The sequence below is a fragment of the Rhamphochromis longiceps genome, linkage group LG4 (genome assembly GCF_057381845.1).
Source record: "Rhamphochromis longiceps isolate RC_006_pf linkage group LG4, R_longiceps_female_GT1.1, whole genome shotgun sequence".
Lineage (NCBI taxonomy): Eukaryota > Metazoa > Chordata > Actinopteri > Cichliformes > Cichlidae > Rhamphochromis > Rhamphochromis longiceps.
The window spans coordinates 16,257,541-16,270,501 of record NC_140560.1 but is presented as its reverse complement, the minus strand read 5'-3'; the positions used below and the strand labels follow the sequence as shown (position 1 = coordinate 16,270,501).

Here is a 12,961-nt window from a genome sequence, read left to right as displayed (position 1 = left end):
CAACTGGCCTTGACAGATCACTCCCCTTCCCTGAGCCTGGTTCTGTTGGAGGTTTCTTCCTGTTAAAAAGGAGTTTTTCCTTCATTTATTTCTTACTGTTTAAGCCCAGAGACAGACTATATACATTTATACACAAACACACACACGTATGTGTATATACATAAGGCTTTTAGGGACATCAAGAAACAAAAATGTGGATGATGCCTATAAATCTAGAAAATAATTTACAAAGATTTGTATACCACTCTAAAATAGTACATCCATCATTTCTTTGTATTTGGCAAAGACAATGGGGAAATAGATGCGGTGATTTATTGAAATGTATAAATATACATAAAAATACAGTGTGTGAGGCAAAACAGAATTTGTACCACCTTTATTCTTCAATTTGAACTCTCTTAGGCAGTTTTCATGTCATGTCTTTAAGAAGACTTCAGGAATATTTCCCCGGGTCCCAGCACGCTACTAAAATAAAAGGAGCCAAGATTAGACAATCACCGCCAGCCTCCCCTGACACTGACCCTCAACCCACTGCACCACCCCTCCCCTGCAGCTGAGCCACAGACTCCTGCCACATTCTGGTTTTGTATTTTTGATTAACTTTGTTTTATGTATCCAAAATTGGTTATGTTTAGCTCTGTTATTTCTTAGTGTTTGCATGTCTATAATTTCCTCATGGTTGGTATGAGTTTCTTTGGTGTTGTGTTTGTGCCTGTTTATCTTTTGTCTCTGTCAGATTTGTGTGTTGTGAGCCTGCCGTTTGTTACTTCCTGTTTTACTTTGGTGGTCTTTAGTCTCTTGTGTTTTGCAAAGTATTACTTCCTGGCTTGTCATCTATAATTTCGCTCACCTGCATTTCCACCTGTTGCCTCTCCCTCATTAACTTGTGTGTATATTTTCTTAGTCTCTTTCTCTGTTTTTCTCTGTACTCCCTCATTGCTGTCATCCTCCTAGTTGCAGGTTTTAAGCTGCATTATCCTTTATTTCAGGTCGGCATTAAGGCTGCTTTTAACTTTACCTCTCCTCTTCTGAGTGCTGCATTTTGGGCCCAACTCCTGCCTGTCACGCTTCCAACCTCGACACCTTTGCTATTTAGGCACTTTTCAAACAATATTATTTTTTCTGCTACTTTTCTGTGGTCATAACTTACTAATTTTGACAGTATCCCCAATACAACTGTCTGAAACATAGCCCTAAACCTTTAGCGTCTGCCAGCGTGCACATTGAGCAATTATGTAGGACAGCTTTCATTTATTTTTGCATTATCACTAAAGTTAGAAACATATTGTCTTTCACTGACGCTGAAAAGCTAGTTCCTGCATTTATTACTTTTAAACTAAACTATTGTAATTAATTATTATTATTAGGTCACTCACTACAACTCCTTGAAAGCCTTCAGTTGATCCAGAATGCTACAGCAAGAGTACTCGCTGGGACTAAAAATCTTAGATTTACATCTTAGATGACCTTATTATCCTAGCAGAGCACTTTGCTTTCAATATGTCGTTTTCAAATGTAGACTGGGAGGCAGAGCCTTGAGCATTCAGGCCCCTCTTCTGTGGAACCAGCTGGATTTAGGAGACTAACGCTCTCTCCATCTTTAAGATTAGGCTTAAAGCTTTCCTGCTCTGATAAAGCTTTTGTTTTATCTCATTGCCCTCTTCTCTTTCTCCTAATCTCAACTGGCCTTTGAAGGTCACTGCCCCTTCCTGAGCCTGGTCTTTATCCTTGACTTCATTGTTGTTGTGAATTGGCGCTATATAAATAAAACTAAATTGAATTGAATAAGGCATGTTGCTGCTGATTTTCAGCCCAGTTCTTGTGTAATTTGGCATACCTCAGATTTTTCTCTGTCTTTTCATTCTTTAAAAACAGCTTCTCAAAAACCAACCAATGTTCTCTCTACGCTGGCACTGGCAGAGAAGATTTGGCAAGTTTTTCATGTGTGGAACGGACTCTCACAAATGCATTTTCCGTATAAATGTGGCACTACTTAAGTGGAAATAAACAGGGTTTCAAACAGTAAAATTTGTATCACCAAGAAGTATTGTTACAAGAGAAAAATAATTTAAAAAAACACTAATTTCCTTGATTTTTATGTTCAAAGTCACCCTCTTTGAATTGGAGTCACCCTCCAATTCAAAGAAATGGAGGTGACTCCGAACTAATGGGCAGTATTGTTTCCTCGACACTTCTCTTTGCAGCAAAAAAGTCACCCTCCATTTCTTTGAATTTGCACTATGACAGGATTGATCTCCTACATCCTTTTATAAAATGCAGATGTTTGCACTCAAAATTCTGTTGCATAAGAGTAGTGAATCCCTCTTCTCACATCTCTAATTCCTCTTCTCCTGTGTACCTCCTGCCAAGGATGCCAGCAGAGGTGGCGAGGAACAGACACAAGGAGAGCGGAAAACATTTAAACAAGTGAGACATCCTCAGCACGGAGCCTCGTTTTAAAGCGATGTCAGTCCAACACAGCCGGGAGCACAACTGTGTCACAGCTGCATTTTATGTCAGATGTAACAGTGTTGATGACTCGCCTTACATATCGGGCTACTTTGAATTACATTTAAACACATGATGCAAAGTCACAAGATGTCCTACTTTTTTAATCAAACACACACACAGTGAAGGGCAGAAAGCTGCTGATCATCTCAACTGAAACAGCATATGAATGAAATCGATGAGTGTTTTTAAGAGTCCTGCTCCGCCTTGGTTGTGAGCCATGTCTACGTTATACTTGAAGGTAAAAATGTTCTGTAAAGGGTACACCTGTGCATCTTCAACCACAGCTCCTCTCCTTTGTCCTCTAAATGCATTAAAAGATTTGAGATGGCCTTCATTGTGATGCACCAAGATGAACTTCTGAGTCTCAGGCTAGAGGACAGAGAAGACGCGTAGCTGCAAATTAGAGCTGGGGAAGGGCTAAAGGGGCTCAGGGTGCTTTATATTTCAAGGTAAAGACCCTACAGTGATACAGAGAAAACTCCAATAATCAGACAAAACATTCTCAGCAAACACTTGGCGACTGTGGGAAGGAAAAACTCCCTTTTAACAGGAAGAAACATCCAACAAAACCAGGCTCAGGGAGGGCCGGCCACTGGCCGAAACAAAAGACACACTGTGGAAGAGAGCTGGTGATGAAAAATAACTAGCAAAACTACCATGTCCTGCTTATCTTAAGACATGCAAAAATATCAACAGTAATCATTTAATGATATTCTGTTGAAAGTGACAATGCCAATAACTTTCTGCAACTGCTGTTATTCATGATAACACCTTATGCAAATAAATAAAAGAAACTACTCATATCTGCCATTTATATTCATCAATATTAAATTAACATTAATTAACATTTAAAGCATAAAACCTGCTTATTGGAAACTAGTCTGGTCATTTAAAAAAACCTTGCAGATTGGCAGATTGTAATCTTATGAATCCTCCAATTCCTCTTTGATCTCTCTTTTAATCCCAGCTCAGAGTAAATGGATTTGGTTTTGTTTAATGCAGTAACAGATAGGCATGTAATCTGCTCACATTTATACAGCACTTTTCTAGGATTACTGATCACTCAAAGTGTATTTAACTACAAGTCCCACTAAGTCCAAGTTCATACAGCACTTCATTCTATGCACTGTTAATGTTAAGGCACCCTCTGACTTCTGTGTGACCTCTCTTCCTTATCTGCACCATACATGATCACTTTTATGTCCTTTTAGTGTTAAACTCTTTGAAAATTCCTCCCACAATCCTTCAAAGACCAGCGAGTGTCTGTCTCTGTGGGAACCTGGGCAACTATAGAGGGAACATAGACTCAAACTCCTGCCTTGATCTCTGCGACTGCTGTCCCATAAAAAATACACATAGACAGGATATGTGCAGTTTCAGAATTGCCAAAAACAAACTATTTTCCCTTGATTTGACCCACGCTGTCCGTCTCAATACATACAGGTCAAATCTGTATGGGTTTTTTTTTGTATTTTGACTCAATTTAGGAAAAATACCCATCAAATTTGCGGCTAAAATAATCAAATTTTCTGTTGTCAAAAGTCAAAGCAGGTGAAATTTGACCTAAACTGTATGTTAGAGTTGAGAAATTGTATAGTTTACTGAGAGTTTATCAACCTTTATTTATATCCTCTGTTTCAGCAGTGTGTTAATATAACTATTTATTTAAAGGATTGCTATTATACTGGTTGCACACTCACAATGGACTCTGTATTAAGTATCAGTTTAACTACTGCCAGCTTGAAGGCCTGCGGTTCATAGCTGATTATTAGAGACAGGTTGATCATTTAACATTGAAGCATTAATTAACCATAGGACTTCTTTGAGGAGTCTTGTAGGAATGGGGTGTAAAAGACACGTTGATGGTTTGGAGGAAGTAATTACTGAAGTTAACTCAGAAAGATCAATTGGAGAAAAAGAGTCTAAATGAATATCAATGGTGCTGAAGAAAGCTGTAGATAATGCTAAATCTGTGAGATGATTATGAGTAATTTTTTCTCTAATGGTTAAAATTTTATTTGTGAATAATTTCATGTCATTACGTTAAATAAATGGTTGGCTCAATGTGATCCACACAGATATGTGGTCACAATTGTTAAGTGCCGTGATATATGGAGATTATTATGCATGTTTTATTTTGCTGGTTTACTGGCGTGATTTAAATCCACAACGTCATGTAAATTCCCTGTTGCCAGGAGAGTGTATAACACTTTGGACAGTAGAGGGCAGCAGCGTGCTTTGGAAACTGAGTCGGGTGCATAGTTGCCGTGAGCTTTCCATTCTGCTAAGATTAACCAGGCGAACGGCAGCGTGTCTCCTGTGTTCACTTTGTCTCCTGTTTTACAGGATCGTAATCTGGCTGCGCGCCCACCATACTGGGGCCTGTAACATCAACAGTGCTCTGACTTTTTGTCAGCCTGGCTACAGTGTTGAAAAGAGGGTTGTTCTTATTTTCTTATTCTTATTTTCTTCAACCAGTGATGATCAGTAAGATGTTCTAGCTTTACGGAGGGCTTCCTTATAAAGCAGCCAACTATTTCTCCAGGCTAAATGATGATCTTCTGAATTTGTGACACGCCATTTCTTCTCCAGCTTACGAGTCATCTGCTTTAGGCTACGTGTTTGACAATTATACGAGGGAGTCAATTACTTCTGATTTGAGGCCTTATTTTTCACAGGAGCTACAGTATCCAGAGTCATACAAAGTGAGGAGGCAAAATTATTAACAAGATAATCGACCTCTGTTGGAGTAGCAGCCAGGTAGCTGCTCTTCTCTGTGTTGGTACAGGGCATTGAAGATGATAACAGTGGGTGGATGATATCCCTAAATTTAGTTACAGCGCTTTCAGAAAGACATCAACTGTGATGAAATCTACTCCCCATTGTTGTGTAATCAATTATTGTACATTTAAATGTTATCAGGAAATGATCAGACAGGAGAAGGGTTTCAGGAAACACTGTTAAATGTTCAGTTTCTATACCATATGTTAAAACAAGATCTTGAGTGTGATTAAAGTGGTGGGTGGGTTCCTTTACATTTTGAGAGAAGCCAATTGAGTCTAATAACAGATTAAATGCCATGTTGAGGCTGTCATTTGTAGCATCTACATGGATGTTAAAATCACCCACAGTAATTATTTTATCTGAGCTCAGAACTAAATTAGATAAAAACTCTGAGAAATCAGACAGAAACTCTGTGTAAGGCCCAGGTGGACGATAGATGATAACGAATAAGACTGTTTTTTGAGTTTTACAGCTGGGGTGGACAAGGCTAAGCATCAGGCTTTCAAATAATTTAAAGTCTGCCTGGGTCTTTGGTTGATTAATAAGGTTGTGTGGAAAATTGCTGCCACACCGCCCCCTCGGCCTGTGCTTCGAGGTTTCTGGTAGTTAGAATGACTCGGGGGTGTTGATTCATTTAAACTAACATAATCATCCTGCTGCAACCAGGTTTCTGTAAGGCAGAATCATTCGATTTGTTGATCAATTATTAAGTCATATACTAACAGAGACTTGGAAGAGAGAGACCTAATGTTAAATAACCCACATTTCACTGTTTTATTCTTTGGTGCTGTTGAGGATACCGTATTGTTCTTTCTTTGTGTTTTTTATCTTTAAGTTGTTTTTTGCTGGTTTTTAGTTTGTTTTTTGTCTGTTTGTCAAATTGTCCTTCCATATGTTTCTGACAAGAGCAAAATATGCCACTGATTTTTCTTTCATTTTTTCTTTTTTTGTTTTTTAAATTGGTTACGGTTATTTAAAGAATGGCACCTGGTGTTTCCACAGCAAACTGTGGATATACTTCCTACCTCACACTGCATGAAATTTGCACAGCATTATTTTTGAAATCCCTCAAAACCTTTTGAAGATTTAATGTACATTTATCTACAATTTAATTTACAGATATATGCATTTGTCATGACTTTTCTAAAGGCTTAGCGAAGCAAACAATGTTTTAGCTGTAAAGCTCTAGCCATTGACAGTGTACGGCTGTAGTTACTGTAAAGCCATAATGAATGCAAGTCTGTCAGTAAAGCCACAAACTGTTATGAGTAGGCTGTGTGCAGACAGGAATCGTGGACCCAAAAGTGCAGACACTCGGAGGCACAAAGTAAACTTCAAAAAACAGCTTTAATGCTGAACTAAAAAGATACCAGAACTGAGACTTTAAACATAAACTCAGGCAAGCAGACAAAACACACAGCAAAATAAACAGTAGATCGCAACACAGACACAGAGAAACACAGGGCTTAAATACACAGAGGGAGCAATCAGGGAATGGGTAACAGGAGGGAAACACAGCTGGGCCAAATCAGGCTTAACGAGACAAGGGGAAGCAAAACCAGATACATTAACCTCAGACAAGGACCTTCAAAATAAAACAGGAAACATGACACAGACTGAACTAAAGACGCAGACTCGCACGCACTGCAACAAAGGGAACAGAGACGTGGGACCAGGGCAGACACAGACACTGACTGGACACGGGGATATAGCAACTAAGGATACACAGAGACGCGAACTAGACAAGGGAATACAGCTGACAGGGGAGACAGAGCAACTAGAGAAGACAGAGACATAAACTATAAGACAGAACTCAAAGAAAGCAAGACTAGAAATAATAAATCATATAATAAACTCAAAAACCCTGGGACAACGACCCAGGCATCCTAACACAAACAGTCAAAGCATATATGCAAAGGTTGACACATCATCCTGTTGGTATAGTTTGCAGAGACAGTTTGACATCATGTTTTAAGTATACTGTTAATTTTTTTTCCCATTAAAAGCAATTCTTGCTGTTGTGATTTGACACCATTGTTTCTATGGATAAATACATCATGCAAACATAAATCACTGTTGTTTTCTATCAGAAACTCAATATATGAAGGTTTTGTGCCTTTATAGATCCACTGTGATCTGCATATTATAATGTAGATGTAACATCACTAGACTCATGAAAAGACTGAAATATATTGCTGAAACAGAAAAGTATCTCTTGCAGCTCATAATCTTTTTATATAAATGGCAAATTTATAGTTAAAATCAACATTTTCAGAATACATTTGACTTTGTCTGGGAAATATCTGTCTAAAACAATGAATAATGGAATGATACATACTCACTTACAGGGAGTGCAGAATTATTAGGCAAGTTGTATTTTTGAGGAATAATTTTATTATTGAACAACAACCATGTTCTCAATGAACCCAAAAAACTCATTAATATCAAAGCTGAATGTTTTTGGAAGTAGTTTTTAGTTTGTTTTTAGTTTTAGCTATTTTAGGGGGATATCTGTGTGCAGGTGACTATTACTGTGCATAATTATTAGGCAACTTAACAAAAAACAAATATATACCCATTTCAATTATTTATTTTTACCAGTGACACCAATATAACATCTCCACATTCACAAATATACATTTCTGACATTCAAAAACAAAACAAAAACAAATCAGCGACCAATATAGCCACCTTTCTTTGCAAGGACACTCAAAAGCCTGCCATCCATGGATTCTGTCAGTGTTTTGATCTGTTCACCATCAACATTGCGTGCAGCAGCAACCACAGCCTCCCAGACACTGTTCAGAGAGGTGTACTGTTTTCCCTCCTTGTAAATCTCACATTTGATGATGGACCACAGGTTCTCAGTGGGGTTCAGATCAGGTGAACAAGGAGGCCATGTCATTAGTTTTTCTTCTTTTATACCCTTTCTTGCCAGCCACGCTGTGGAGTACTTGGACGCGTGTGATGGAGCATTGTCCTGCATGAAAATCATGTTTTTCTTGAAGGATGCAGACTTCTTCCTGTACCACTGCTTGAAGAAGGTGTCTTCCAGGAACTGGCAGTAGGACTGGGAGTTGAGCTTGACTCCATCCTCAACCCGAAAAGGCCCCACAAGCTCATCTTTGATGATACCAGCCCAAACCAGTACTCCACCTCCACCTTGCTGGCGTCTGAGTCGGACTGGAGCTCTCTGCCCTTTACCAATCCAGCCACGGGCCCATCCATCTGGCCCATCAAGACTCACTCTCATTTCATCAGTCCATAAAACCTTAGAAAAATCAGTCTTGGGATATTTCTTGGCCCAGTCTTGACGTTTCAGCTTGTGTGTCTTGTTCAGTGGTGGTCGTCTTTCAGCCTTTCTTACCTTGGCCATGTCTCTGAGTATTGCACACCTTGTGCTTTTGGGCACTCCAGTGATGTTGCAGCTCTGAAATATGGCCAAACTGGTGGCAAGTGGCATCTTGGCAGCTGCACACTTGACTTTTCTCAGTTCATGGGCAGTTATTTTGCGCCTTGGTTTTTCCACACGCTTCTTGCGACCCTGTTGACTATTTTGAATGAAACGCTTGATTGTTCAATGATCACGCTTCAGAAGCTTTGCAATTTTGAGACTGCTGCATCCCTCTGCAACAAATTTCCCACGTGTGGGACTAATAAAGGTTATCTTATCTTATCTTAAAGATATCTCACTATTTTTGACTTTTCTGAGCCTGTCAAGTCCTTCTTTTGACCCATTTTGCCAAAGGAAAGGACGTTGCCTAATAATTATGCACACCTGATATAGGGTGTTGATGTCATTAGACCACACCCCTTCTCATTACAGAGATGCACATCACCTAATATGCTTAATTGGTAGTAGGCTTTCGATCCTATACAGCTTGGAGTAAGACAACATGCATGAAGAGGATGATGTGGACAAAATACTCATTTGCCTAATAATTCTGCACTCCCTGTATTTATTGCACAGGTTGGCTCGTTTATATTAATACTAATCTGTAATTTTGACAAGCCCAGTAACCGGTCTGTTCAGTGAAATTAATTAGACAGAGGCTTAAAACTGCTGCAGGAGCAGGTGTGGCAGCAGTCTCACCTTGAGTATGACATTAATATTTGTACAGGGAAGGAACCGTAATTTTACTCAGCTGCTGTAGAGAAGTATATTTTAGCTCAAACCTTTCTGTTTTTTTTCTTTCATAAATTGAAATGAATATTTTGCACTTTGTATATTTTGCTATTAATATTAATAATATTAATATTAACTGTGGCAGGGGTGTGGTCTGCTGCAGTGGAGGCTCTAAGCAGTGGAGTGCTTAGAGCGGTGCCGAGGTGTGGCAAAGAGGGCAGGTATGAGAGCTTAATGTAATGATCTTCTTCTTCTCTGTGTATATATAGTGACGGCAGAGGCGGAGGAGGGGATGTGCTAGGCCAAAGCTCTTTGTAAAACTCTGCAGGAAAACCATCTGTACCTGGAGTTTTATTGTTTGGGAGATGCTGTCTTCATGAACTCAGACATTAAAAAACATGAATCCAGTGCCACTATTTTTTTGCCATTTAGTTTTGGTAGATTTATATTGTTGAGAAATTCTTTAATGGCAGCATCAGATGGATTAATATATAATGTGTATATAGCTTCATAAAACTCTTTAACACATCTATTTATTTGTTGTGGATCATGAGTAATGTTCCAAGCTGAATTCTTTATTGAATAAAGAGTTGTTGTTTTCTTTGTATAGTTTTAACTAGTTAGCAAGGAATTTCCCAGATTTGTTGCCCTGTTCAAAGTTTTTCAAATGCAGCCTTTGCACATGAAATTGTGTTTTCTTAGTAATTATTTAATTTTACTCCAGTTTTAGTTTTCTCGGGTTGTTGATTATATGTATATGAGGGTAGCAAAGGCAGCTTCTAATGACTTACTTGCTATTTACTTATTTATTACTTTCTTATTATTTCTTATAAGAACAGTAAGATATTATCCTCCCCCCAGCATTTCATAATACAGATGGACAGCCAAAACACAGCCAAAGCAACCCAGAGGTTTATTAAAGGAAAAAAGTGGAATATTCTTGAATGGCCAATTCAGTCACCTGAAAACCAATTGAACATGCATTTCATTTATTGAAGACTACACTTCGAACAAATGTATAATATATCCCAAAGTAACATAATCCCTGCAAAACAATCCCATTCATTCCCACCCAGGTCACTGCCTGCACCCGCACACTGTAGTTCCACACCTGACTTAAGAGAGTTTGCTGAAAAATTCTTATCCGGTTGTTCAGTGATGACGCGACGAATCCGACGAATCCTACTTCCGGGTCTAAACGCTCCTGTGTTCAATATGACACAATGCTGTGTTCCTGGTGTTTAACCAATCTGGCTCAAAACAACAGTCTAAACTGTCATTTTACCGGTTTCCTTGTGAAAAGAGAGAGAAGAGGAAGTGGCTGAAGTTGATAAGGTATGTTACAACTCGTAAGTGAATGAATAAATTTGTAAGATAAGAGCTAGTGGGCTCTTACTTTAGTTAGCTAATATAGCTAGTGATGAACAATTAAAACCCGCTACTAAAAGACAAACTGGCTTTTACGAGTAATTGTACTTATATAGACAATGGATTTTATTGTGTTTTTTTAATACAAAGACGTTGTTGCATTTTTGAAGTCATTTTTATTTCTCCAAGCAAAGATTGAGAGCTAAGGGTCACTTCGCTATATATATGAACCTTAGTTAGCTTTCGACGCTCAGAGGAATAAAAATTACGTCCAAAAAGCGATGTCTATGTAAGAAAATACATTACAATCCCCAGCCTATGTGCCAGTTAATTACCAAAATAAAGACCTAACCAACAAATAGCTAGCAAAGGTTGTCAGTACATATCTTTCTGGTAAGCTTAAAAGCAAATTAGTACAATGATGTGTAAGAAAAGCATCTGGACTTCTTTAAGTTTTAAGTTTCTTGAAGCTTCTCTCATCTGGATGAAAGAAGCTTCTCTCTATTATTTATCTCTATTTTTTTTCTATTAATCATAACTAATGGAGGGCTAGCGTATGATCTGAAATTTCTCTCTGCCTTTTTAAACACTTCCACAGACGTGAAAACTTCACCCCAAACTGCAACTCAAGAGTCTGCAGTTGGCACTTCCCTCAAGGAAAAGCTGCGGGGCCAACAAGATTTGCATGGAACGACGGGAAGTCTTTTCAGTTCCCAGATGACCACAACCCTGTTAGAAAAAAGAAGAAAAAAGAGCAGGTCCCAGCTATTGGTGAAAATCAGAGTGAAAGATCAGATGAGCTACATCCTTCCAACAATGCAGATACACAGACAGCTACTGCAAGTTCCACAAGTTCTTCCCAAAGTCTTCTGGTGCTAGAGATTCAGAATGACATGCTAAGAATAGAGAATGAAAAACTTAAAAAACAAGTAGAGAAGCAGAAGCAGACTTTCTCATTCAGTCAAATATCTGACAATCCTGAAAGGGTCCAGTACTATACTGGATTGCCCGATGCTGCTTCTGTCCTGTTTTTAGAAGCGCTTCTTTCCAGATTTGATCTTAAATATCATTCTGATTGGACTGTCCAAATGATGCCCCTAATTGACCAGTTATTTCTAACCCTGATCAAGCTCAAACTTAATTTTGGTCATGAAGACCTTTCAACAAGGTTTAACTGCAGCAGAGGCACAGTAACTAATATTTTTACAACAATTGTTAGTGCACTGTATGACATTTTGTATGTTGGCATGCTGGAAAACAACATTCCCTCGAGAGCCAAGAATCAAACATCGCTGCCAGATCCGTGACGTCTGACTGAACAACCGGATAGATTTTGAAAAGCATCAAGAAAGGGTCCCCACATGTTTTGAAATTTCCCAGTGGAGTTCTGAAGTGAGTGTCTTATCTTTTCCAGTTTTAGACAGGCCATGAGGTCATATAACCACTGTTTGTGAGTGGGAGTTGCAGCGTCCCGCCACCTCAGTAGGATTGCTCTCCTGGCCAACAGGGAACAGAATGATAATGCCTGTTTTTTAGAGGCCGGTAGAAGCACCTCATTCCCACTGATGCCAAACAGAGCAAGAAGGGGGCCGGGGGCCAGCGTCACACTGAGAATCCTGGACAGGGTACGAAAAACCTCTGACCAGAACTGAGTGAGATTGGGACAAGACCAGTACATGTGGACCAGTGAGGCTTCAGCAGTTTTGCATCTGTCACAATATGGAGTGATTTCAGGGTAGATACGGGATAATCTGGATTTTGAGAAATGGGCTCTATGCACCACTTTGAACTGGATTAAACAATGACAGGCACATAGTGATGTTGTGTTGACATGTTTGAGTATAGAGGCCCATGTTTTGTCAGAGATTGCCATGTTTAAGTCTTCTTCCCACAGTGTCTTGAGCTTGGATGAAGAGGTATGTGTCAAATTTAACATTTTATTGTAAAGTAAGGAAATCAGCCCTCTATTGGTTGGATTGAGTTGTAGGATAGTTTCTAGTAGTGTAGGCTCTGGTGGAGGGCTTGAGCCTGAAGTCTGGGAATAAATAAAGTGCCTGACTTGCAAATATCTGAAAAAGTGTGATGGTGGAAGAATATATTTATTAGCAAGTTGTTCAAATGATGCTAGTTTGTTGGCTATGAATAGGTCCTTAAAGCAAGTTATTCCACTTC

The 12,961-nt window shown here is 39.0% G+C and overlaps 1 protein-coding gene across 1 annotated transcript; it reads left to right on the top strand.

Annotated features, from left to right (window-relative positions):
* The first annotated feature begins 6,901 nt into the window (after positions 1–6,901).
* On the top strand, positions 6,902–12,096 carry LOC146671297 (uncharacterized). Its single transcript, XM_085405050.1, has 3 exons — positions 6,902–6,961; positions 10,689–10,756; positions 11,388–12,096. Exons 1-3 carry the CDS (start codon positions 6,902–6,904, stop codon positions 12,094–12,096), a joined length of 837 nt encoding a protein of 278 aa, XP_085261176.1.
* Positions 12,097–12,961: the final 865 nt, after the last annotated feature.